Source organism: Sander lucioperca, chromosome 11 (assembly GCF_008315115.2).
Source record: "Sander lucioperca isolate FBNREF2018 chromosome 11, SLUC_FBN_1.2, whole genome shotgun sequence".
Classification (NCBI taxonomy): Eukaryota; Metazoa; Chordata; class Actinopteri; order Perciformes; family Percidae; genus Sander; species Sander lucioperca.
Window position 1 is genome coordinate 18,977,862 of NC_050183.1, and position 27,771 is coordinate 19,005,632.

At 39.9% G+C, this 27,771-nt stretch overlaps 2 protein-coding genes across 4 annotated transcripts; one reads left to right on the forward strand and one right to left on the reverse strand.

The window, feature by feature from the left end:
- Nucleotides 1-1,128: 1,128 nt before the first annotated feature.
- Nucleotides 1,129-16,463, forward strand: LOC116038155 (retinal Mueller cells isomerohydrolase-like). Of its 2 annotated transcripts, XM_036007427.1 has the most exons (15): nucleotides 1,129-1,309; nucleotides 2,397-2,479; nucleotides 5,047-5,197; nucleotides 6,729-6,836; nucleotides 9,703-9,844; nucleotides 10,155-10,302; nucleotides 10,443-10,524; nucleotides 10,729-10,861; nucleotides 11,942-12,084; nucleotides 12,186-12,315; nucleotides 12,872-12,986; nucleotides 14,310-14,404; nucleotides 14,547-14,658; nucleotides 15,507-15,688; nucleotides 16,082-16,463. In XM_036007427.1, the coding sequence occupies exons 1-14, from the start codon at nucleotides 1,299-1,301 to the stop codon at nucleotides 15,650-15,652; spliced, it is 1,599 nt and encodes a 532-aa protein (XP_035863320.1). In that variant the 5' UTR covers nucleotides 1,129-1,298; the 3' UTR covers nucleotides 15,653-15,688; nucleotides 16,082-16,463. The 2 variants fall into 2 exon arrangements, with proteins under 2 accessions (XP_035863320.1, XP_031138224.1); XM_031282364.2 differs by having other exon boundaries at nucleotides 15,507-16,462.
- si:ch211-198n5.11 (methylcrotonoyl-coenzyme A carboxylase 2) lies at nucleotides 16,299-27,230 on the reverse strand. Of its 2 annotated transcripts, none has more exons than XM_031282359.2 (12): nucleotides 27,030-27,230; nucleotides 25,456-25,620; nucleotides 25,139-25,335; nucleotides 24,722-24,900; nucleotides 24,470-24,550; nucleotides 21,883-22,082; nucleotides 21,570-21,777; nucleotides 21,145-21,236; nucleotides 19,779-19,935; nucleotides 19,194-19,316; nucleotides 17,578-17,814; nucleotides 16,299-17,474 (listed from the first exon to the last, which is right to left on the reverse strand). In XM_031282359.2, the coding sequence occupies exons 1-12, from the start codon at nucleotides 27,047-27,049 to the stop codon at nucleotides 17,388-17,390; spliced, it is 1,746 nt and encodes a 581-aa protein (XP_031138219.1). In that variant the 5' UTR covers nucleotides 27,050-27,230; the 3' UTR covers nucleotides 16,299-17,387. The 2 variants fall into 2 exon arrangements, with proteins under 2 accessions (XP_031138219.1, XP_031138220.1); XM_031282360.2 differs by having other exon boundaries at nucleotides 21,883-22,061; nucleotides 27,030-27,226.
- Nucleotides 27,231-27,771: the final 541 nt, after the last annotated feature.

Consider the following 27,771-nt stretch of genomic DNA (forward strand, 5'->3'; position numbering starts at 1 on the left):
CATGGTTTGTCACCCTCATGCGGAAATGTTAAGATTTTAAAGTCTAAATAGACAGAGTACCGTGGTATTTACTGACCTGTGTCATGCTCCTCGGGGGGGGTGGGCAGTGATCTCTGACCATCTAGTTGGGTTGCTGCGACTGTTCATACTCCCCAGAGGTGGAACCCTACAGATTTTGGCGATCCCATTAGCCTTATTGCGGTGGTAATGCTTACACAAAAATGTTCCCTAAAAATACAAAATATTACAAATATATAGATAGACTGTTTGTTTTTTTATGATATTTAATGAGCACGTTGATGCTGATTTGATCTCATGGCAGCGCTAGATGAAAAGTCATCAAAGTTAGAACAGTTCATCCAGAGGGGAACACCAAATTTCATGGCAATCAACCGAACAGTTGATTTGACATTTCACTCAAAACCACAAATGTCAACCTCATGGTGGCACTTGATAAAAAGTCAGGGGATTGCTGAAGTCTTTAGGATTAATCCAATGTTTTTACAAAAATTCATGGTGATCCATCCAATAGGTATTCCAGTTTGTTTTTTTGTCCTGTTCGTTTATTTGCAGGCAGGCATCCGTTTGTGAACCTGCCGCAACACACAAACGCTAGATGAGCGATTACTGCTCCTTTTAACCCCCATTAATGCAACTATTCCTTTCACCCTTTCACCCTACTATTCAACTTTCATTTATCAAAATGACAGAGGACCAAGGAAGTAGACTGGTGAATCATCGGCACTCTCCCTTCCAGAGAAAACTGTTGCTCTTTCTCCCCTTCCACAGCAAGCCAATTAAAATAGTTTGAGCGTTTGTCGAGGCTGTCTGGGACTAATTAGACCGGATTCCTTCTCCACGCATATCTACCTACAAACAACACAAGCTCGCTGCTTTTAAAGCCCGACTCTATTAGTTTGACCCACATCATCGGCCTGTTTGTGTTCCCAGTGTGACAAAGACCTTGTTTTGGGGCCTGGGTAACATTCTGCATGGAGCTGCAGTGCCAGACGGCTGAAAGGAGAAGAGACAAAGCTGGCTTGTTTAGCTCTGGGTAAGAGCAGAGGAGGAGGAGGAAGAAAAGAGGGAGCAGGGGAGCAAAAGGCATGAAAGGAAAACAGGAGGAGAGAGAGAGAGAGAGAGAGAGAGAGATGCAGAGGGAAAGAGGAGGGATTGGGGGAATGAGAGAAGGGGGAGGAGGAGGCCCAGTTTCCATCTCTCACCACAGGAAATCTGTGTAGTTCAAATGCAAGCAAGTCCAAGTCGCTTTTTGCAGTCTACGTGTGTGTGAGAAAAACATGACCAGCCAGTGAGTAAAAACCTTTCTTTCTTTTCTCAAATAGCTTTTTCTCATGTTTGAAGATAGATACTTCAAGACAACACCTATTTTTGAAAAAGGCCTTTCAAGGGTCTAAATGTATTGGTTCTCAGGAATGAAATAAGAGAAAGACGCTTGTAGCTGCCACTCAGTGACGTCTCTTGAGAGAAAACCGATTTAAATGTAGAGTTTAAAGTTTTCACTAGATCTTTTTTTTTTTTTAACTGCGAGTGGGAGAAAAAACTGAACAAATCTCAAAAATGAAGAAAAGATTCCAGAAAAAAAGATTGCTGCAGCAGTGAGAGATACCCAATAAAGATTGGAAAAAAAGACCTCTGTTAAATAACTGAGGGAAAGCCGCAGTCTTTGAACTCCTCAGATCTTGTTTATCAAAAAAAAAAGGACAAGCTGTGGATGCAAAACTCCCATACGTTATAATTATTTAGAGGGGTGTTAAGCATTTCACATCAATATAAATAAAATTAGAATAGAAAAAAAAAACAAATGGAAAGGAGGATGAAGAGACAGAAGGAAAGAGTAAAAAGAAGGGGAAAAGAACAGAAAAAGAGAGCCAGAAAGAAAACGACACATTAAGAAAAAGAAATGGAATAAATTACAAGAAAGATGATGGACACAAATATCAAGAAAGGATGGCTAGATGGAAAGAAAGTGGTAAAAAAAAAAAAAGCAAAGAAACAACAGTTGGCAAAACAATCTCACCACAAGGTCCTCAGCAGATGGAGTTTGCCTAGTTGTCTCTGAATTGTAGATGTTCAAATTCCCATGCTTAAAGGAATTACTTTAATCGTTTTAATTTCAACAACCTTAATTCCGTGATAACTATGCGTACTCTATCTGGTGTGGAAGATCTTGCAATATAATCAAAAGCTCCAAAAACAGCCACTAAATGGACCTTGTGATAACATTGCTTTGTCCTCTTTAAATCTCAGGTAAGAAATGATCTGCATCAGCTGAACATCATCGATCAGTGTCTGTACATGTGGAATGTATAACTTGACTTGATCGTGTTGTGGAATTGTTCCTCAAATTCATGTTTTTTTTTAATTTTCCTCTCCAGTGTGGAGCATCCTGCTGCAGGCTACAGGAAGATCTTTGAGACAGTGGAGGAGCTGAACGAACCTATACCTGCTAAGATCTCTGGTAGGAAAGAGAGCAGCCTGTTTGATGGTTTTCAGCAATTTGCCTTTATTTCAAAGTTGACAATACAAAGTCTCTACTGTGCAGTAATGTTGCCATCACTATGCATGTAAATACCATAGTATTTAGATAGGGGTGGGGGGGGGTCACACATTTCATTTGGGTGGTGATGGCGCAGTGGATGTGACATGACTTTGGTGTAGGAGATCTGGGATCGATTCCCACTGTGATACATCAACCAATGTGTCCCTGAGCAAGACACTTAACCCCTAGTTGCTCCAGAGGAGTGCGACCTCTGACATATATAGCAATTGTAAATCACTTTGAATAAAAGCGTCAGCTAAATTACACGTAATGCAATGTTAGATAGCTGTGATTTGTGGAATTTGTGACCCTTCGGGGTGCACTATGAGTTCCTGCATGGTCACTGTTGACGTTCCAAGTCAATTTCAAACAAAACAGAGCAAGCTCACCCCTCCCCCCATGTTTCCCGCAACTGTCATGACTGACTAGCTGTTTCTCAATGTCAAGGAAGGATCCTTGACATTGAGAAACGACTACTGACTAACTGTCACTAACCCCCCACCCCCTGATTGGCTGCAGTGTTTTGTTGTATTTTGGTGCCTATCAGTAGCCTGACGTCGTCATACTCAGATTCTAGTCAGAATGTGAACTTCCCGACCTCAAATGTTGTGGGCGGAGCTAAGTTCGGATGGCATCCAGGCTAGCCTGTCTGTGCCTCTAGTGTTTATTTGACGTTTACGACCCCTGTGTTGTCTCCCGAGACCGGGCTTTTTCACAGTGTATTTAGGGGGCAGGCAGCTAGCGGATCAAGGACAGATGCCTACGATTTGAGACAAAAATGAAATTGCGCTGAAACCATGCAGGAACACATAGTTCACCTTTCAGTATACATTCTATTAACCCTTGTGTTGTTTTCCCGTCAACCATGAACTTGTTGTCCTACAGGGTCAAAATTGAAAATTAACTTTTTTTGACGTTTTTCTTTGCTTTTTTATTCTTTTGACGCTTTTTTAAAAATTGTCTTGCTTATTTCAATGCTTTTTTTTAAAATTTTATTTATGGTCAATAAACCTAATTTATGACATTATACCTAATTTTTGAGTTAGAAAAAGCAGAAATTATAAATTATTTGAACTAATAGTTCAGATCAGAGGATGTTGAGTGGATAATCACAGACTGGTTAATGTCAACATTTAGTCTGGATACTGTTTTAAAACCATGTAAACATTTTTTTTCAAATGCTATAAAATTGAATAAAACACCCAAAATTCAATGGAAGTAATCATTAATTTTACCTGCGAAGAACGTTGTATCCATACAACGTACATCCATGCATCCAAGTTATTTTTGGGCAATTTGGTTGAACAAAACCAATATTTCTGATATAAAAAACTTTAAAAACGGGTCAAATTTGACCCGAGGATAACACAAGGTTTTAAAAAGTGTTGCCCAAATATTGTCAGTCGAGGTATACACTAACGTTTCTGCTATCATAGCTATCAGATCTGAATATTATAGGGTCACAATTTTTGGTTGCCAACTATCAAAATGTATATCTATAGACTATACTATGTATGAGTATGTGATAGAGTATGATAAAACATTTGGTGTTTGGTGGATTTTGTTGTAACACTGGCAGCCAGTTAGCTTAGCTTAGCACAAAGACTGGAAACGGGGGAACAAATAGCCTTCCTCTGTCCAAGAATAAAAAGAATATCTACTAACCAGCACCCTTTAAATCTCACTAATTAACATGTTATGTTTGTTTGATCCGTAAAAAACACAATTAACAACGCCTTTTCATGGGCAGTATTGGGATGGACTATGTATTGGTTTAAATTTAAATTGATATCAAATGTACACTACCGGTCAAAAGTTTGGGGTCACAAATTTCCATTCCACTCCATTCCAGACAGAATACCAGCTGAGATCAGTTGCATTGTTTTTTTTTTAACCAGGGCAGCAGTTTTCAGATGACATTATGTGCTTACATAATTGCAAAAGGGTTCTCCAATGTTTTCTCAGTTAGCCTTTTAAAATGATATCAGATTCGTAAACAGAATGTGCCTTTGGAACATTGGATGAATGGTTGCTGATAATGGGCAATGTAGATACTGCATTAAAGATCAGCCACTTTTTTCTACAGCAGTCGAGAACCCTTTTGCAATTATGTAAGCACATAATGTAATCTGAAAACTGCTGCCCTGGTTAAAAAAACAATGCAACTGATCTCAGCTGGTATTCTGTCTGTAATGGAGTGGAAATTTCTAAGTGACCCCAAACTTTTGACTGGTAGTGTACATATTTTTTATTATTTTTTTGCCAAACACCTGTCATGCTCTTCCTCTTTTGTGTTGCATTTCTACCACATTCAATCCAACGATGCAGTTGGCGATTGTAATTTTGACCGACCATTTATTTGTAGCGTGTGTTTTCTTTTCCCTATCCTTGTATTTACCTCATGTGCATACAAACGCTAAGACCTAGCAACAGCGTGTGATTTTGTGTGTGTGTGTGTGTGTGTGTGTGTGTGTGTGTGTGTGTAGGTGTGATACCTTCATGGCTGGGCGGCAGTCTTCTCAGGATGGGTCCAGGTCTTTTCGAGGTGGGAGATGAACCTTTCTACCACCTGTTCGATGGACAGGCTCTCATGCACAAGTTTGACCTGAAGGACGGTCAGGTAACCTACTACAGGAAGTAAGAATACACACTTGTTTATCTCTTTCTGTAAAGCACTTAACCCTCCTGTTGTCCTCGGGTCAAATTTGATCCATTTTTTTTTCACTAAATTGTCAAAGAAACTAACGTGGATGGTTCCATGCAACCATTACTCTTCATAGGTCAAAAAATGATCAGTTCACTACTTGTATTGAATTTGTGTGTTTTATAAAAACGTGGGGGAAAGAATTGACAAAAACATTTAAAAAAAACGCTGAAAAGAAATCGACAAAAAACATCAGAAAAAGGTGACAAAAAACCTGGGAAAAAATCAACAAACACTGGGAAACGTGACAAGTGTCAAAAGAACAACAAAAGGCTGAAAAAAAAGTTTTCATTTAAAATTTTGACCCAGAAAAAAACTAAAAGTTGCGTGGTCGACGGGAAGACAACATAAGGGTTAAACTACTGTTTGGTTCTGGATCTAGTTGTGGGTCCTGGAATTTTTGAAGGATTTCTTAACCTTTATTTTCTGTTCACTACAAATCAATAAAATCTGGTATATGCGTACATGTATCCCATTGTTTAGCACTTTTATTGCTCTGATGCAGATCCCAAACCAGATGTAGATATTTTATGGCATCTGATTTCTGTTAGTGCAGAGAGTTGATCTGTGCAGCCAAGGAAAAAGAGCTGACAGTAAATGAAATCAAACAGGAATGTTGCAAGGGAGGAGACAAAAACACTACTCTGCTTCAGACCACATCAATCCTTCATTCAACTCCAAAAGCTGTATTGTTGTATTGGATTTGTATATAGTTGTGTTTTTATGGAATTCAAAATAAGGATGCACTGAATCCAGATTTTTGGGCCGAATACCGAATCCACTGGTTAAGATTCTGCCGAATCCGAAACCGAATACCGAATCCTACTCCCATCCTCAGTCCATTAACACAGTAAACACATTAATGAAGTAAACAACGTCCACAGCAGTGTATTTTTCATTTTATTTACCTGAAGTTGCTACATTTTGGCTGCTGTCTGTAGATTCCTTCATGCACAACTCGTATTCTTTCGGATGTTTCATACGCAAATGCTGTAACAGCGGCGATGTTGTGTATAGTTTAGGGTCCTTGCCACCACGAGACAAATCGGCACTGTAAATTGAACATGTAGCTGGACTTGAATGGCCTTCTTTTGACTGAAAGTACTGCCAAACTACACTTTTTCTGCTCACGAGTTCCATTATCACTTTCTCACAGCCTACTGCATTGACCGCTCCACCTACGTAAACACCTTCCCGTAATCAACGGCGGCGTCATTACGTCGACCAGCGCAGCATGCATAGCGCAAGCATAGGGTTCGGTTCGGTGGAAAAAAATTCTAAGGTTCGGCAGAAACCGAACCCCGTCAAAAAGCCCAATATTCGGCCGAAGCCGAATCCTGGATTCGGTGCATCTCTGATTCAAAAACTACGTTAACAGTTTGATAACTGTTAATAAATTGTAAATATCTTGTGATTTATGGTTCTCTGACTCTGACGCATGATGTGTGAAATCTCACTGCTCAGATACATCAAGACGGATACGTATGTTCGTGCCATGACAGAGAACAGAATAGTCGTCACTGAGTTTGGAACAGCAGCCTACCCAGACCCATGCAAAAACATCTTTTCCAGGTAAGCCCAAATCCAAATATTGTAGGTGCTGGGCTTAATATAAATAGTATTTTGATGATTGTGAATTGTTAAATGCATTTTTCTAACCATGAATACCGACGTTTTACGTGTTCCAGTTTCTCAAATATTTGCTGTGTTTTTTGAAGATATTAAACTCAGTATGTTTGGGTTTTTGAACTGTTGGTTGGACAATACAAGCTATTTAAAAATGTCAACTTAATTTATAAAGAAAATAGTTGGCAGATTAATCAATAATGAAAATAATTAATTGTTGCAGCCCTTATTCTTATTCTTTATTTTATAAAGGACAACACACATTAATTATCATTTCTGTAAATGTGCCAGTGTTAGCCAGCCGGCTAATTTTCAACTGTGGTCCTTTGGCCAGATGGCTTTAGACCAGAGCAACAGGAAACAGCAAGACATTCGTAAAGTTAAAACTATACAGACAGAAGTCAACTGGACACCATACAGGCAGCTAGAGCAACAAATAAGCTTTCTCAGTAAGCCATGCAGAGCTACAGGAAGCAGCAAGACATTAGCACAGTTACACATCAAACAGTATCCACATTCAGTATAAGAAGCCATGCAAGCATCAAAACACAGCCAATCAACACAGACCCGAGCCATCTTCTTGCACCGTTCAACCATGCAAAGCAGTAACAAGCAGTAATACAAGGATGAAGTAGGCTACATCTCTCATGAGGGAGGCGTTAATACAGCACAGGTTAATAAGATGGTAAAATACTTAACTTCATAATGCTACAACACTAAAATACAGTTGAGTCTGTTTCTGCTTTTAGCGGCGTCTGTGTTAAAGGTCCCATGGCATGAAAATTTCACTTTACGAGGTTTTTTAACATTAATGTGAGTTCCCCCAGCCTGCCTATGGTCCCCCAGTGGCTAGAAATGGTGATAGGTGTAAACCGAGCCCTGGGTATCCTGCTCTGCCTTTGAGAAAATGAAAGCTCAGATGGGCCGATCTGGAATCTGCTCCTTATGAGGTCATAAGGAGGAAGGTTACCTCCCCTTTCTCTGCTTTACCCGCCCAGAGAATTTGGCCCACCCATGAGAGAGACATCATGGCTTTCAAACGAGCAAAGTGGCAGTTGGTCAACCTCCACCTTGCCCCCCTCTCTCCTCCTCAATAGCATTTAAAGCTACAGACACAGAAATGTCACATCCTAAGGAAAGCTCATTGTGGGACTGGCTCTAGTGGCTGTAATTCTGCACCAAGGCAGAATATCGGGAAAGAGACTTCAGATACAGTATTAGGGGACCACTAAGGGGTATATAAAAGATACTTCAGATACAGTATTAGGGGACCACTAAGGTCTATATAAAAGAGACTTCAGATACAGTATTAGGGGACCACTAAGGCCTATATAAAAGAGACTTCAGATACAGTATTAGGGGACCACTAAGGCCTATATAAAAGAGACTTCAGATACAGTATTAGGGGACCACTAAGGTCTATATAAAAGAGACTTCAGATACAGTATTAGGGGACCACTAAGGCCTATATACAAGCATCCAAAGAGCACCATGTCATGGAACCTTTAATAATGTACATGTGTTGTTATGGACATATAATAATAGATATAATGCCATGCTTTCAATCATTTTTGCCTAATCTCAAGATAACAAAGCTTGTTTTCTCATCATAACTGGTTGATTTATGTTGATTCTCAAGAAAACAAAAAGCCAATTTCTCGAGATAACGAGGTCATTTATCATGAGTTTGTTTTCTCCAACACAGGCTTGTACGTGTACTGTACGCAACTAACATTAGTTTGCCATCATGTTTTCCACACAGTGTATATGTTTGGACGTAAAGTGAAAGTTATGGTTTGGTAACAGCAGTCTTGTCTTTTCAACAGCTCAGCCTCCTCTTAAAGGTGCAGTAAGCGATGATGCGCAAAGATTGTTGATATTTATGAATACAAACACCCCCCCCCCCTCCTTCAGAAGCTCCGCCCCCACAGATTCATGAACAGATAACTACTGGCCGGCAGGCACATTCACATGCTGCCTCCACCCTTACCATCAAATGTCACCGCCTGTTGCTGATTAGCTGGAACAGTGTTTTGTGGCTCGTGCACTACTTTCTGTTTGTTTTCTATTCTATTCTATTCCTTCCCTCTCTTCTTTGAAAATTGTTATTGTATATTTCTTGTAAATTTGTAAATTCTATTGTATTGTTATACTGTATACTTAACAGTATTTTTTTTATATTTCTGACTGTCCTTTCTGTTTTTATTCTTTATATGTTAAGTGAGTGTTGTACTTTGAGAGCAAAGATTAACCGGAGTCACATTCCTTGTTTGTTTACGCAAACCTGACCAATAAAGCTGATTCTGATTCTGATTTCCATTCACACAGCCAGAGGTGTGTATTAACACTGGATTTTTTTTTTCAGCGCACACAGAAAATAGAGAGCACCCACCATTGTGTGGTGGATTTGGGAGTTTTGAAACAAACCGTATGAACTTTTTATGAACTTTCGCCATTTGTTGTAAGAATGGTAGTGATTTGATATGAGGGTATTTACATAACTTATGGATAATTATTGTAAGGGATAGACTCACATATAGTGGTCAACTTAAAGCAGATGTGTTACTGTCCAGTAGGCTGCTCCTGATAACTCCTTCTGAAGACGGATTAGTTGTCTCATTTACTCAGTTAATTATTTCATTCTCTCGAGATAACGGCATAAAAAGAAAGTCTCAAGCACGGCTGTTCTTGGCCTCCTTACCAAAGTATTAATATACTGTAATATTATTATTACACTGTATTACTCATTGATAAAACCTTTGTGTGCTTGGATAGCAACTGGCCTTCAGCTTTCCTGTTTTTTTGTGTGTAGATTCTTTACTTACTTCAGAGGCATTGAGGTGACTGATAACTGCATAGTGAACGTCTATCCAATCGGTGAGGACTTCTACGCCGTCACGGAGACCAATTACATCACTAAAGTTGATCCTGATTCCCTGGAGACTTTAAAGAGGGTGAGAGCTGATTGGTTTCTTATCATCTTTAATCTTTGGACTTGCAGACAGGATTACGCTGATGAAGATTGCAATTTTTCCAAACTGTCTATTTTATTACCAGGGTTTACGTTTGGAATGCATTACATCTTAACTTGAGTAAATTATTATTTATTAAACGTATGTAGTTATGAATGCATGTTGTTTATTTAATTGTTTAGACAACCGTTATGATAGATGTTTCAACTGGCAAACCCATCATACTGACTCTCCACCAGTCTAATTCTTTCTTGTATTCATTATCTGTCTTGTTTGCATGTATTTATATTAGGTGGACCTGTGTAAGTACCTCTCAGTGAATGGGGTGACTGCGCACCCCCACATTGACGCAGATGGTGCAGTCTATAATATCGGCAACTGCTTTGGCAAGAGTATGAGTCTGGCTTACAACATTGTCAAGATCCCACCGGCTCAGAAAGGTGAGTTTTGCTCCATATTCAAACTGCCAGTGGCCTGAATATTAGAGAGTGATATTTAATGGGACTAAGTTGGACTTAATCACATGCACACACACTCACAAGACAATACTGCAATCACACACTGTCACTGTATGTTTCAGACAATTCAGATCCCCTGGAGAAATCCCAGGTTGTCGTTCAGCTACCCAGCAGTGAGAGGTTAAAACCCTCCTACGTACACAGGTAGCCAGGTAGTTCTTCCATTTCTCACAATGAATACACAATACAATGAATTCAACAGAATCTAAGCTTCACAGCTGTACTTGTTTTGCCCAAACCAGCCAAAGAAACTGGTTGTTCTTTGGTTGTTCCCCCCCCTCAAGTTGTTGCCCCTGCTGCTTATGGATCTGAATCTGTCTATCTCTCTCTCTGATTGTCTGTCTGTAGTTTCGGTATGACAGACAATTATTTTGTGTTTGTGGAGCAGCCGGTGAAGATCAACCTGCTCAAGTTCCTGTCGGCTTGGAGCGTCAGAGGAGCCACATACATGGACTGCTTTGAATCCAACGACAGCATGGGGGTAGGTCGGGGGCGGGGCCACAGGGTGATAGGTATTTGGCTTGTGAGTGTCACGGATGGATTACAGACCCTGGGGCCCCTGGACCAGACGCTCCGTATGAAGTGAGTGTTAAGAATACTTTTTTAATTGTCCAAAGGAGAAGGTAGTACAATAATAAACAGTTGCAATAATATAATAAAAAAACCACAAAGAGAAGCAAAACGACCACTAAGAGTCACAAAATGACCACAGAGACACAATTACCACAAACAGTTGCTCCTATGTAGGAGGGCCGGAGGGCCTTTTACATCTATATTTATAATCGGTCAGTGGATGCAGGCTATTTTGAGTTATAAAAAATTGCAGCTATTAAATGTCATATTAGAATATTTAAAGTTGTTTGTTTGGAACAATCAGTGTAACTGTTTAAAATTAATAAAATAATAAATAAAATTTACAGTTTATTATTGACTTTAAATTTGAGTCTTAACACATTTTTACTAATTTTACAAATGTGCCCCCTTTTAAAAATCCCCACTACCTCACTCTACTGTGAAATACAACTGTGCAATATTTTCAATATTTATTCTCGTTACAAATGCAATATCCCCTAAACATGTAGTTGTATCCTCCAGTTACAGTATTCATAATTTTTTTGCACTCTTTTGTATAGTATCTAAGTTTTTTGTCTTATTCTATTTTAATTTATTTACCTTGTATAATATTTTTCTCTTTTTACTTGACTCAAAGAGCCTGCACAAGAATTCCTATGTGCCTGGACTGTTTGGCGTATGCACAAATGGCAAATAAAAATCTTCGGGGTGGCCTGTGGCTCAACCCAGGTTGAGCCACAGGTTCGGGTCAGACCTGCTGCCCTTTGCTGCCCTTTGCTGCGTGTCATCCCCCATCTCTCTCCCCCTTTCCTGTCTATCCACTGTCACTATCTAATAAAGGGAAAAGCCCCAAAAAAATATCTCAAAAAAATCTTGAATCTTGAAAAGTTTCTTAACCTGCTTTTGGGGACAGGAAGGGGAGTGTTTGATTGATTATGTGTGACTGTGCCTGTGCATCTCGGTTCATATACAGTATGGTGTGTTGTAGACATGGTTCCATCTGGCCACTAAGGACCCAGCAGATTACCTGAGCAGCCACAAGTTCAGAACATCAGCTTTCAACCTCTTTCACCATATCAACACCTATGAGGAGCAGGGATTCATCGTGGTCGACCTCTGCACGTGGAAAGGGTGAGTGTGACTCTGTGTGTGTGTGTGTGTGTGTGTCTGTGTGAGTGTTTTATGAACAGTACAATTCTCTCATCCTGACTTCTCTCTCTGTTTTTCCGCAGTCATGACTTTGTGTATAACTACCTGTACCTGGCCAACATTAGAGAGGAGTGGGAGGAAGTGAAGAAAGCAGCAATGAGAGCTCCTCAGCCTGAGGTCAGACGATACGTACTGCCGCTGGATATACACAGGGTGAGTGCACACACACACACACACACACACTGTCATTACTAATGTGTTTATTCATTTATTTATTGGTTGTATAGCATTCTTTTACAAGCTTTTATTTTGAAATGTCAGTCATTCTCTCTTCCTAAACTACTCATAACACATACATTCTACTAAATCAAGCTGTGATTAAAAAAGGCACTGTATTTACAGACAATGTTCCAACAAGAGTCTTAGAGGAGTAGATCAAATATGGCTGTTGATATTTACCTGGACACACATAGGATAAGAAGTTGCTGCTAGCAACAGAATATTCAACTGAAACCAACTACAGGTGCATACTAATACAATGCTAGAGAAAGACTGAGGCTAAAGCTACATTGACTTTGAGGAGCAACTTTTCTTGGATTAGTATTTCACTCAAGTCAGACATTTCACATAAACCACACTTTTCTCACACTCCTGTATAAAATACCCCTCAAACTACTGTGTGTGTGTGTGTGTGTGTGTGTGTGTGTGTGTGTGTGTGTGTGTGTGTGTGTGTGTGTACATCCATGTGTGTGCTTGTGTGTGTTCTCAGGAAGATCAGGGAAAGAATCTGGTGTCTCTGCCCTACACTACAGCAACAGCTGTCCTTCACAGTGATGGCACCATCTGGCTCGAACCTGAAGTCCTCTTTTCTGGACCTAGACAGGGTAATACACACACACACACACACACACACACACACACACACACACACACACACACACACACACACATATATCTTGTTCAGCTCCACAACAACAAAACCTCCCCGTTTTACTTAATCACATGTAGCTGAACTAACCAATCAGACGCTAGCAGAAGGTAGACTCAGGTAAATGTGAGGAAAACCACAGAGGTAGAGTCTTAAAGGTCCCATGGCATGAAAATTTCACTTTATGAGTTTTATTTAACATTAATATGCGTTCCCCCAGCCTGCCTATGGTCCCCCAGTGGCTAGAAATGGTGATAGGTGTAAACCGAGCCCTGGGTATCCTGCTCTGCCTTTGAGAAAATGAAAGCTCAGATGGGCCGATCTGGAATCTGCTCCTTATGAGGTCATAAGGAGGAAGGTTACCTCCCCTTTCTCTGCTTTGCCCGCCCAGAGAATTTGGCCCACCCATGAGAGAGAGGCATCATGGCTTTCAAACAAGCGAAGCATGGCAGTCGGTCAAGGCCACACCCCACCCTCCACCTTGCCCCCCCTCTCCTCCTCAATAGCATTTAAAGCTACAGACACAGAAATGGCACATCCTAAGGAAAGCTCATTGTGAGACTGGCTCTAGTGGCTGTAATTCTGCATCAAGGCTGAATTTCAGGAAAGAGACTTCAGATACAGTATTAGGGGACCACTAAGGCCTATATAAAAGAGACTTCAGATACAGTATTAGAGAACCACTAAGGCCTATATACAAGCATCCAAAAAGCAGCATGTCATAGGACCTTTAACTGCTGATAATAATTACATATAAATGATTACATGTAAATGAACATATGCTGACTGTTTAAACACAAATATGTAAATAGTTAACTGTATAAACGTAAATACATTTTTAGTAAATTAACTCAAATATATGAATTCACTTGTAAATCTTACAATATAATATAGTAACTAACAATATGGTATGAACAATATCAAATCAAAGCTGAATAATTGTACGCTTTACATCAGTATGATGGTTTTAAGTAGAACTTACTTGTTGTTGCTGAAGCTTATAACCAATCTTTTTTGTCATGATGCTTATATACATTCCCGTTTTAAAGTTTGGAATCAGCTGTTATATTGATGTTTTGCTTCTTTCCTCTAATAACTATTTTAACAGACATAAAAACACCATTTCAGACATCAAGTGTTTCATTATAGGTTATATTTTCGGCTCTGCCTGTTTGTCTGTCAGCTGAATTACAGAAAAACTACTGGCCCGATTTTCATTAAACTATATATACTGTATATATTTGTATAATATCTGTCTTGCTGTCTTTCTCTCTCTTAGCCTTTGAGTTTCCACAGATTAACTACTCTCTGTGTCGTGGAAAGAAGTATTCCTTTGCCTACGGTCTGGGACTCAACCACTTCATCCCTGACAGGGTAAGGAGAGCTTTTATCGTTCACAGGAGGAGACAAAGACAGCGTCTGTGCTCGTCTCCCCAGCCCAAAGTAATCCAGAAAGTGATGCTGACGTTGTTGTTGTTGATGGAGACTGTCTCGCTTTATTGTTGACTTGCTGTAGATAGTCAAGCTGAACGTGCAGACCAAACAGACCTGGGTGTGGCAGGAGGAAGAGTGTTACCCATCAGAGCCGCTGTTTGTACCAACACCTGGAGCCACAGAGGAGGACGATGGTAGAACACACACATAATTACACTTTTAAACACATACACACACAAGACACAAAATGCCACTTGGCTTATAATGAAAGGGTTTCAAATAGTATGTGATAGGGACCCTCTTTTTCCAGTATATTTTACAGAAATATGACAGCAGACTTTAAAAATGATTTTGTAGTTCTAATTATTTTTAATAATAATAATATAATAATTTAACTTTGACTAAGAAAAAATGTAGCCAGAGCTGGATTATCAACTCGGAAACTGCCCCGGGTGCCCCAGACCCACAGGGGGCCTAAATTCTCCAGGTTCACCGTGTGATAATTTGATACTAATTCTTTTGTAATATTGTCTGAACCACAAAATGTACTATTTTAAGAGATATTACAGGGGCATGTGTTAAAGGGGCTCATGGCCTTAAGTTAAAATATAGTTTTAAAAACCTGTATTATTTCAGTTTGCCTTATATGGCACTTATATGGCATTTATACCTAGTAAAGTTACCACAAATAATTGTATTACTTCGACCCTGAATGTAGCACACCAAATCCTATATGGAGAGGTCTTGTCAGTTGGGAACAGAACACAAAGATTTAAAAAATTGAACTGGAAATATTGCAAAAAAACTTTAAGATCTTTATCAGAAATATGAGCAAAAATCTAACAAAAAATGGTGAAAAAAAAAATGGAACAGCCAAAGAGTAACTTCTACTCTAATCTGTACGCGATCAATTTCTAAATATATTCCTAAATCAAACTCACTCTTAGATTAACTTTAATCCATAACTAATCGTAATAATGTCTATGGTGGAAACACACACACACACTCATACTCATTCATCACATCTGTCTGGGTGTTGCAGGTGTGCTACTGAGCATCGTGGTGAAGCCGGGTGCAGAGAGACCAGGCTTCCTGCTGGTGCTGGATGCCACGACACTGACAGAGCTGGCCAGGGCCGAGGTCAACACCATCATCCCCGTGACCCTCCACGGCATGTACAAACCATGATCCACACGTTGATCCCAACCCAGCCAAGACACATCCTTAACCCTCGTGTTGTCCTCCGGTTCGGTTTGCCTGTTTATAAAGCATAAAGTAGCCTTTTAATGATTATCCAATTGTATGTTTTATCTTTTTAGCCAACTTCCTAAGTTGTTACCACTAGTTTGACACTTCTTTATGGAATTGATGGTGAATAAACATCATTTACATGAAATTATCGGTAATTTCTGAGTAAAATGAGCAGAAATTAGGAATTATCTTGATTAATAATTAAGGTCAGAGAAACATGTTTATGGACGATCACAGATTTTCACCCTGGTAGACCATAAAAGTAGTGACCATCCATGTTATTGTTGGGAAATTTGGTTGAAAAGAAAGCCATATTTCTGATGTAGAAACTTTGAAAACGGCTCAAATTTTACTTGAGGACAACATTTAAATAGGCTACACCACCTTCGCTTCCCTGTCAGCCAACTATGAAGCCGTGAGTGTCTTTTGATTGTAATGTGAAAACGGTTTCTTCTTATATATAGTCAATTGAAGAACGTCTCGTAGCTGGTGGATAAAAACAGTGCCTGTGTACAGAGAGTTTACTTTATACAGTTTACTTTGCTTTTGTTAAAAACACCTTAGCAAAAACATTCACATTTAGTCCATTGAAAATGTTTTATTTTATAATTAATATAGCACCTGCATATTTGTAAAACCCCTCTTCTAAAGTGAGGGCAACAATTAAATACAAAAAGTATTTTTGCAACATGTATTGTAAAACGCTATTTACATTTTTGTTTTAATCAAATAAAAACAATTACATGACTGATCGTTTCACGTTTTGTAATTAGATTACTGGTTACAGTTGTTTGACAATGACTGTAAAATTAATGCTACATATCAACGCTGATACGAGTTGCTTTTATGAGTGCAGAGTTTAATCTTTCATCTCCTAGAAGAGAGAAAAAAACATGCCAAGACAACTGTTATGTGCAAAAATGAGAAACATTAAATTATAAACACCAACAGCAGCCACATGGGCATAATGCTCAGTATCTCCTGAAAACTGTTCATGTGATGTCTTGTGCTGCCCCCAAGTGGACAAACATGAATGCAGGTTTAATGAGGTAATCACATTTCGTGGGACCTTTGAAGGTTTCTACCACCATTTATCAGAGGATAGGCAATAAAATCATCTGCTTAATATTTCTGTACAGGGTCCATGCTGACACATTTGCATTCAGTATGTGCAGCAACCGTAGTTGATTTGTGTTATTCAAAGTATGACGATAAAACCTTTACTGAGTGATGTATTATGACCTGTGTAATAAAACAAAATAATCTTATATAACCAGGAAAGTACTGAAATAGAATAATATTAACAGGAGTTAAAAGATGCAGTAAGATATACCTATAATATGACATTTAATAAAATAGATTAATTATGAAGGGATTAAGCATAATTTAAAATTGATTAAAAATCTATCTAAATTAATATTCCCTTGCACACAGACTGTTAGCTGCTGGTCGATGCATCTTTTTAAGAGATTGTTGGGATAATTCTCGTTACCTACGACTACTAATGTATACTGTATGCAAAAATGTTAGCATGGCCAGACATACAGACACAGATTATTGTAGTGCACGCATTGGAAAAGATGATCAATGGGCTTCAGCAGCAGTTTAATCTCAAAGATGGACAGATGTTTGTGGTGTCCAGAGGACATAAGGAGGAAAAGAATGGAAGCTTCTATATACGTAGAAGTGGTGGCTGCAGTTTCTCTGTGGACATCTGATACTGCTGCTGTTTGATGATGTCCAGGCAGTCTCTTAGAACCTGCAGACAGAAACAGATTTACGTGAAAAAAAAGACAAAAAAACATCATAATGGGGAAAAAAGGGAACGTTTAAAATAGTATTGGTTGTTTTGTTTTTTTTACCTTCCTGGTGTCCTGAGGCAGAATGACTCCATCGTCCCAGAGCCTGCTGGAGGAGAAGAAAGCTGAGCTCTCCTCCTTCAGTCTCCTATTTAACTTGTCCTCCTCCTGCGTCTTCTTCTCTTCCTCCACCTGCTCGCTGTCAGGGGGAAGCAGAGAGCCGGCGTGACCCGGAGCAGTAATCGACACTCTGGCATTGGGCCACAGGAACAGGAAATTAGGGTCAAAAGCTCGCCCACACTGAGGAACAAAAAGGGAAACAAGATTGAAATCATTGTGGGATTAACCCTGAATCCTGCAAGAGTAAAATGTATGATGATACAGTAGAATAAGAGGGATTGTGTACAATTTGTCGTTGGTAACCAATGTAACAAAAACTAGATTGGTATCCATTAAATATCTTTTGCAGTTGATTCTGCAAAAACAATGCTGTCATACAATGAATTGGACCAGGTCCCATTTGATGTTCCCAACAACAATTCATTTCATGAGGAATTCTAAGTAATGACAACACTGTCGGCGCGTCCACATGATGCAAGCCTTGGTGATCAGTTACTAAAAGTGTTTAACCCGTCAAATCAAAGAGGACACGGAAGAAGCACGATAGAGTCCTCAGAAGAGGTCATTATCTTGTTATTATGTCCTCTTTGGCTCTAAGGCTGAATGCTGCCGAGGCCTTTCTCAGCGGTGACGTACTGTAAAACTAGGGTTGGGTATCGTTTGGGTTTTTTCCGATACCGCTGCTAAAGCGATACTTAAAAAAACGTTGCACATGCCTAAACGGTGCCTGAACCGATACTCTTTTTAAAAAACATTTTTTTAAAAAAGCACAAAACGACTAAGGCTATATGGTCAAAAGTAAATGATTTATTAAAAATGTAATAACAAATAACATATTTCACCAGTAAATTGCTGTTAAACGACAAAAACAACCACCAGATGGGTAAAGGTTGTTTTACAATAACTTTTTATGCACCACGAGGCTTAGGCTGCCAGTTGCAAATGAACGCACCGTCTGTGTTTTTCCGACAATGGCAGCTGCAGACTGCTACGTCCCGGTGTTGAATCCTCTACAGTGAAATACAGTCACACTTTACACCGTTTAACGTTAGCTGTCAGCATTTTAACCGTTTTTAATCCAGCTGCTAGCTAACGGTAGGCTAACGTTAGCTGCTGTCAAGACTTAACTAGTGTCACGTGCAGCGATGCTTCTGTTGCCTCGAACATCTGTCTCGGAGCATCAGAGAGAAGCGCAGGCATTTCAATGGCATCGAAATACGCGCTGCTATTGGTCTGGTAGATACCGGTCGTTTGGGCACTGGTGCCATATTAGCACCGGGTTTCGGTATCCAACCCCATGTAAAACGCATCACTCGAGCTGCTGTGCGCGAAAAGTCACCAGACTACACCATTTTGTAAACATAGCCATACTGAGAAATACAGAGGGAGTTTTGTGGAGCTGATAGGCTTAATAAGCTTTGTATCAACTCATTTGGCAATGGCTTGAATGTAACAGACGTTCATTGATACTATAGCTTTAAATTAATACTCTAGGTAAAAGACCAACGTTTTTGTTAAGAGATTGTCACATAACTACATTAATGTTCATTGACGTTTACCATGGCGAAGCTGTCCGCACCATGGCAACCACCAATCACCACTGTGATTTTGGGGACGGAGGCACACGCTACTGCTGACATCATTGAACCCTGAGCCTTCAGATGGTTAGTGTTCATCTCTGCCTAGAAGAGAGAGAAACAAACTGAGAAAATACAGATATGAAACTACAAAATGATTTTATTAAAAAGTCACTTTGGCACAGACTGACCAGGATTACTTTTCTACATCCTGCCTTTCAGGGCTTTCCCTGTATTTGCATCATTCATAATTATTTTTTCTTCAGGAATTACTACCTTGGATATATATCCAAGGTAGTATCATATATACTTACTTATAAGTACTTAATAAGTATCAAAGACTATCTTTGATGTCCCAGAATATCTGTAAAAAAATTTACTTAATAATAATAATAATAATAATAATAATAATAACTTAAAATATAAATCCAAGAAAAGACTGAACTATTTGATAAAGTCTTTGAGTTGTACAACGTATTTTGAATCCAAATAAGCCTGTGTGTGTGCGCGTGTGTGCGCGTGTGTGTGCGTGTGTGTGCGTGTGTGTGTTTTACTGGGCGTGAATACCTGTGTTGTGGAGAGTGTTAGAGCTGTTGTGGGTGCTGTGTTCTGGAGGAAGAGAAGGGGGATGTCTCTCTGGTCACACAACTGGACAAAATGGCTTCCTTTGAGTGTGGCCGGGTATGACAGCTCTCCGTCGTTGGCTACTATTCCCACTAAGTGTCTAACACAGTACATACACACGTGAAAACAAATACTCACATACACTCAAAAACAAATAAAAAAACAGCTCAAGCTATCCTGCAGCTGGGGAGGCTCCCACCGTGGCGTTTTCTGACGGCAGGATTCCCCCCCACTCCCCCTCCGCTTCCCAGCATTGCACGCTAGTGGGCTTGCCACTAGAACTTATCAGTTTCTCTTCACTGTCCACTGACAAGCAACGAAAACAGGCTACACCCTGAAACAACCGCGATGGCTGCACCTGATTGGACAAACGCGTCACATGGGGCCGTCTGCTCCAGGATTTCAAAACAGACCATAATGGTGGCTTGTTTGCGAGTAATAGGCCATGTAGTCGCTGAATCTGTCTTCATTTTACAGTCAGTTTAAAAACGTCCTATGTTTTTGAGAGGCGGCAAGTCGACCGAGTTGCCCGCTCCTCATTTGTATGAAGTAGCCTGGATTCAACTTTATGCAAATCAGGAGCGGGCAACTCGACGCCCCGCTTCTCCAAAGTAGCCACAAGGCTACCATAATGCATTACGCGGCTGCTCATGGGAAGCGGGGAAATGTGCGTGGCAGTGGACATGTACCATTAGGCTGCTTGGCTGCTTTTCAAGCATCTTCGATACACACATTAGAAACAACACAATAGTGTACATAAGTCTGATCAGTTCAGGCAACAGATGGATTTATTCCCACAAAGTCTTATGTGGCAGTTGGTCACTTTCAAGGGATTGAGATTTGTTTTGGTCTTCTGTCTGTTTGACATCTACTGATTAAGACGTAACTGAGGGCAGCAGCTAATCTCATGGGTGGGGGGGGGGGGGGGTCACTGAGTTTGGGAGTGTAAAGTGCCAACTATGCAAGTGTCTCACCCATTTTCTGGATAAAGAAGCCAAACAGTAGGACCGTTCAAAAAAAATGTCTGCACCCAAAAATACAGAAACTACATCTGTTTATTGTGTTTGGTCAGTGAGAGATTCTATTGGCCAGATTCAACAGCACGGTGCAAATTAACACCGTTGGTGCTGACAATCTGCTTGTAATATATGCCTTTATTAAATTATGAATTGTTAAATTAGCAAATTATAATAATTTAATAACTATTATTCCAACATAATTGCAGACTTTAACTTGCAGTTTGTTAGCTGAAAAGTGTATGTTATTCCTGCCTTCATTATCTAAGTCTGTGTGTGCTTGTATCTATTACCCATGTATCTTTGCAAAGCCAGTGATGAGTGTGGTTCCATAGAGAGCTTTAAACTCCTGGAAGCGGCTCCCGTCTGTCAGCCGACTGATTACCTGGACAGACGGACAGAAACAATCGACAGCGTGTTATTAAGTCTGGATTCACTGAGACAGGAACACGACTGCCATGATGTGAAACTGACTTTTCCACATACCAACCGACCATTGCCATGAATTTTGAAGGGATAATCTAAAATCACTGTGGTGTTTTTGCACTGCACTTGCCATGTCATTGTCAACATGTCATTAAATCACTGTGACAAACTGCAGTGTTTGGGTTTAATTCTGAAAATGATTACATTTGTCTCTTTTCCCTGGCCGTTACGTCAGAAGGAATGCATTTACTGCCCATGCTAACTACATTAATATTTGTTTTGCACACTGTACCATCTTAACATCCAGACTGTAGTTGTAACTTTTAGGAGCGAGCCCCAGAAGCTCCTCTGAACTATACAGCGGCTGCTCCTCAGCTTTCCTCTTCCTCTCCTCATCCTCCTCCTCGGGTAGTTGGAAGTTGAGGGTGGAAACGATGTTTCTGGTGTAATCGTACGCCTCCTTTTCTTCCCAGGCAAAATGGTCCACACAGCCACTCACCCTGAAACCAGAAGATGAATTGACAGATTTGATGATGTGACCTTATTCTTACCGTTATTTCTTTAATAACTGTACATTTTGGGATTGGTTTGATTTATGGACCTACTCAGCGTGAAGCCTGGCTCCTCCCAGGTCTTCTGCTGTGACTTCCTCTCCCGTGGCGGCCTTGACAAGTGGCGGTCCTCCCAGGAATATGGTCCCTATCCGGTGCACCATCACTGCCTCTTCTGCCATGGTGGGGATGTAAGCACCACCCGCCGTGCATGACCCACACACCACCGACACCTTTAAGATTGTTAGTAGTTTTTAATTTAGAAATAGTTAAAAAAAAAAAAATTTAAACTGCAATAGCCATTTTATATAATATAATTTTATCAAATTATGATGTGGTCGTGTGTCTTTTCTGTGTGGACTTCAGCTTTTAAGACTGGCATCCAATTTTGAGAAAACTCTTGCAGACCTCAACATGTTATGTACAGGTGTGTAGGTTTAAAAACATTGATTAAAAGAGGAATCAAAGAATCCTTCACACTGTCTGTCACAGACTCAGACTCAGGACTAATAGAATAAACTGGAATAATAAAATCCAAATGTTTTTAATGAAGGTCGTCAGGCAAACAAAAGTCAAAAACAGTATCCAAAAAAAGTCCAAGACGTAAAAAACACAGGAGATCACAAAAGGAGAGTGGTGGCAAAGGTGGTGGCAAAAATGTCGGAAAAACTCAGGAGACTTCTAGTTAAACTGTTTAAACAAATTTAGTAGCACAAAAGCCCAGAAGATCAACTTAACTTTACAGGAGACAAACACTGGAAGATCTGGCGAAGCAATGAAGCGACAATACTGAGGGAGTCTGTGGCCCCGTTTACACGAAGGGAAGATGCAGATATTTTCCTGCAGTTTGGCCTCTCATTTACACGAAAACCCCGTTTTTATCACAGAAAACGATTATTTCTAAAAACTCCGGCCAAAGTGGAGATTTTGGAAAACTTCGTTTGCACGTTTGCATGTAAACTGAGACAAACGGAGGTTTAGGCAGCCGAGAGAGAGAAAGAGGAAGTGATTCGTTGCTGTTGTTGCTATTTTCGGGATTGTGATTGCCTAACATGGGCTTGAGCTTCTCGTTACAATGCCACCTACAGGTGTGGCATGCTCTTAACGACATTGACAGCATATATACACGGGTACATGTAAAACGAACACTTTTCTGAAAACGCAGAGGTTCTAAACGTCCGTTTATGAAAATAGCCGGCCACGTGTAAATGTAGTCTGCATGTAGAGACAAGACCAGACAATGGACCTTTTTCACAGCAGACATGTTGACTTGTCATAGTAGGATAAGCACAGCTGAAACGGATAACCTTAACGATGGCTCAGTTCCATCAAGTGTCCCAGTAAGCTATTTCAGTGAGTCAGCATGCACAATACCAGGGCCTCTCCTAAGAGGAATGCAGCCATCAGTAATGGTTTAGAATACACCTGTGCTTTTCCTACTATGACATGTCAACATGTCTGCTGTGAAAAAGGTCCATAGACAGACCAACAACTGAGACTGGAGAGGGTTTTTTAGATGGGTTAACGAGCTGAAACAGGCAACAGGTGAGGAGTGCTAATAGGCTGGGCATAGTGAACGACGATACTGATTGAGTGGAGAATGGGTAGTGGGCGTGGCTGAGGGAGAGCCCAGTGCCGGTGTGACACTGTCATTTGTACTCTCTTTATCAATGACATTTGTTCCTTAGACCATTAGGTAGTGTTTTTAGGCCCCGTTTACACGTACGTGGTTATTTTGAAAAACGGAGACATTTCCCTTCGTTTGTGCCCTTCGTTTACACGCAAACAGAGAATTTGCCTCTGAAAAAGAGTCTTTCTAAAAACTCCGGCCAGAGTGGAGATTTTTAAAATCATCGTTTGCACGTTTGCATGTAAACGGAGACAAACGGAGGTTTAGGCAGCCGAGGAAGTGAGGAAGAGAAGAGAGAGGAAGTGATTCGTTGCTGTTGTTGCTATTTTCGGGATTCTGATTGGCTAATGTGGGCTTCAGCTTCTCGTTACACTGCCACCTACAGGTTTGGCATGCTCTTGACGGCATAACACTTTTCTGAAAACTGACAGCTGTGCACAATGTTATTTTTGAAAACGGAGAGGTTGAAATGTCCGTTTATGAAAATAGCCGGCCACGTGTAAACGTAGCATTAGTTAATTTTACTTGATACAGGTCTAAGGCCCAAAACTAAAACTTAATTAATTAATTAATTAAGTGAGTACAAGTGACTGACAGTGTGCAAAATGTCAAGTAACACAAAACCGGGCTGCTACAGTCCTACGTGTACTGCATTCATTTCTACCTTCTATGGCCTAAAGATCAATTTAACACCAATTTTATTTAATGTACTTAGAAAGGAAATTTGTAAATCCGATGCCAGCAAAACTGCAAAATAGAGGGAACCTTAAAACAGGCTACCCAAGAACAAATGCACTTGAAAACACATATACATACACACAGTTTCCTGTATATTGTTAGCACATTTTAACAGTTGTGTCTGCTTTTTGCTTTACATGGCTGCAGGGATAGTAGCATGTCACATATGACATCTGTTTAGTATTTAAAACAACAAATTAATTCATTCACAGCCTTTTTTATTTTTTAAGTTGTTCTGTTTAAGCCCAAACTACTTTCTTTTTTTTTCTTTACCTGTGCGATTTTCATGGCAGACATGATGGCTTCGTTATAGAACGTCCTTCCTCCCTGGTTCTTATCAGGAAAGATCTCTGACTGGATAATTATACAAACACAGAGAATTAGAGATTAAAATAGCAGTCAATATACTTCATCTTACATTAAGAGCCCCTGAAAAGACACTATTCTAATGATAACATCTTACTATGGCAGAGGTGTGTGTGTGTGTGTGTGTGTGTGTGTGTGCGTGTGCGCATGCGTGTTTACCTGCAGTGGTAGAAAAGCTCCTCCCGAGTCGACCAGGTAAACACAAGGCAGGCGATTCTGAATTGCTATTTCCTGTGCTCGTAGCTGCTTCTTCACTGTGATTGGATACGCTGTGCCACCTTTGACTGTGGCATCGTTGGCAATGAACATACACCACAGGCCATTGATCCTGCCAACGCCTGGATAGATACGCACACAAGCACGCACAGTATAAGTCGGTGGCATGCATGCGCATCACACATGCATCGTCATAAGGTGGGGAATAAATCGCGATCTCTAAAATAAATAAATAATAATAAAAATAAGTCAGAAGAGTAAACTGAGTTAATCCGAGGCACTTGGCTAAGTCAAACTAGTCAGACTATACAGTCCATGGTTAGTATTTAAGGTGCAGGATTGCAGCTAGTGGTTTCTGACCAGTCAGGCATCCGGCTGAAGGGATGTCCCCATATGGCAGACCCAGCCCAGCGAATGGCGACAGCTCCAGGAAGTCCTCATCATCCAACAGGAGGCGCAGCCGTTCCCTGACCATCAACTTCCTATTTCTCTGAGTGTGTCTAGCAATGGCATTTTCCCCTCCACCTTTCCGTACCTTTTCACTCAACTCTATGTACCTTACAGAGAGAGAAAAAGAGAGCTAATGATAAGCATGCATTTACAAATTAATTTCAATGAATAATGCAGTAGGGGGAAATCAACAAGAACTGGTCAGAGCTGATAAGAGCAGAACCTACTTGTTGCGGCAGGCGATGCTGTTTCGGAGGTTAGCTTCATACACATGTTGGTGGATGGGCTGGAGGGGTTGCTCCAGGACCTGGAAGGCACTGCGCAGAGCTCTTTTCCTCCTGGCTGCAGAACTCATACAGCGGACTGAACATTGCCAACGCTGCTCAGCCAGACTGCAACAGATTCATGTATAAGTGTTTATTACTGTGTACTGGTAAAAAAAAGTATGTTCATGGTCTGTTTACAACATGACAACCTGATAAAAAAAGATGCAATGTATCATTCCCTTAAGAACATCGCAAATTGTGTGTAAAAGTAATGCAAGTTATTAAGTATGTTGTTGCTATCAGCTTTCCTTATACTGTAAAACTATTAATTGATGAGAGCATAAATAGCAAAAACACCCAACATGTCTCCAGTACTCCATGCTAACACTTTAGCATGCTGATAGTATGTCAATAGTATTATCCAAAAAGTAAGCAGACATACTTTGTAGTAATGAAAGAAAGTGAGATTATTTTATTATAATACCTTTAGTTTCACATTAAGTTGTTCATCCACCTTAAAGTGATTTTAGCCGTGGTGCAACAGAGTTGAACAATTGATTGATTTTATTGTAAATCAAAATCACGAGAGCATCTGTTTTAATTGTAATCTACATACTTAACAGCGTATTAACAAGCTGTAGCAAGTTAGAGGTACAGCCAAGGGTTTCACAGGTTATATTAATGACTGTCACCAGCAAATTGAACTACTTAGCTTCATTCTGTGAGTTGACAGATGGGATTTAACTGCATTTTTACACATATATAGTTTAATTATTATTACAAAACAAGACCATCTCTAATATTATTGAGTAATGCCAAGTATAGACCTTTTTCACATGTTGACATGTCATAGTAGGAAAAGCACAGGTGTATTCAAAACCATTACAGATGGCTGCATTCCTCTTAGGAGAGGCCCTGGTATTGTGCATGCTGACTCACTGAAATAGCTTACTGGGACACTTGATGGAGGTCCATGGATGAGGTCCATACCACTAATGTAGCCTAATATCTTAATTAATACGGGCTTAAGTGGTCAATTTCACAGCAAACTAGCCAATTTACTTAGAAGTTTACTTTTCCCCAACTAACTGATGGAAAGAAAAAACGTGTGAGGAAACCAACATGTACAGCAGCCTTTTATATAATTACATTAACGTAGAAACAAAATTCATTTATAATTTAATTAACTATTCATCAATTGCTATACGTTTGAACCCAGCTAGACTTGAAACATGAATTTCCATTAATAAACAGACTCAAAGTTATAGAAATGGCGTAAACGACGACAATGTAGACACACGTTTCGCTCATATTTTGTCAATTTAAACACGTGAATCTAAAGATATTTATGAACTTACAGTGAAATTGTTTTAAAGTAACATTTGGATAACCTCAAATGCCAGATACGTTAGCTAGCTCCCTCCTGTATACCAATAGAAAACAAGAAATGTGTGCCAAAGGTCGTAAAGTCACCTGAGTGCACTTCAAGAATGCATGTGTAGATTTATGGATGGAAAATAAGTTACGTCTCTTACCTTAGCATGCAGCGGAACATGTCTGTCTGCGTCTGCTCTAAAACAGCTAATTAGACAACTATAGTAGCTTAAAAACTACCCCAAAACCATGAAAAACAAACCCAAAATAGCTAACTTTGCTCCATCGCCATGAACATTCTTCTTCCTTCCTAGTGCGGTTGGCAGTTTTTCTTCTGTTTTACACATCACCGCCACCTACAGGAGTAGAGGGGGAATGGGATGTGAATCAGAATCAGGTTTATTCCCAGTTTTCACGTACAAGAAATGTGCCTAGTTATTTTGGCACATAACAATAACCACAGTAAGAGAAAATAAACAATAGGGGTACTGGAAATGTCAAGAATCATAAATATAAAACAGATTGTATGACAAATGTAAAATAAAAAATATGAAATTGTATTTTAAAAAATTCTGATTTTAAAATGAAAACAGCTGTACAGTGTACAAAGAGGATGGAATGTGAAAATACACTTGATCTATCTATCTATCTATCTATCTATCTATCTAAAGCTGTAGTAACACATCTTGGCCGCTAGATGGAACTGCTCATTAACCAATTAATGAACAGGGGTTCTGTATAGACTGTAAATATTAACAGTCTATGGCAGGGACCTTCAACAGGGGGTCCGGGACCCCTAGGGGGTCATCAGGGGGTCATCAGAGTCAAATGATTGTTGATTTTTGAAAGTTTTTTCAAATAATCCAACATATTATTAGCAAATATAAATCCCCACTGAAGATA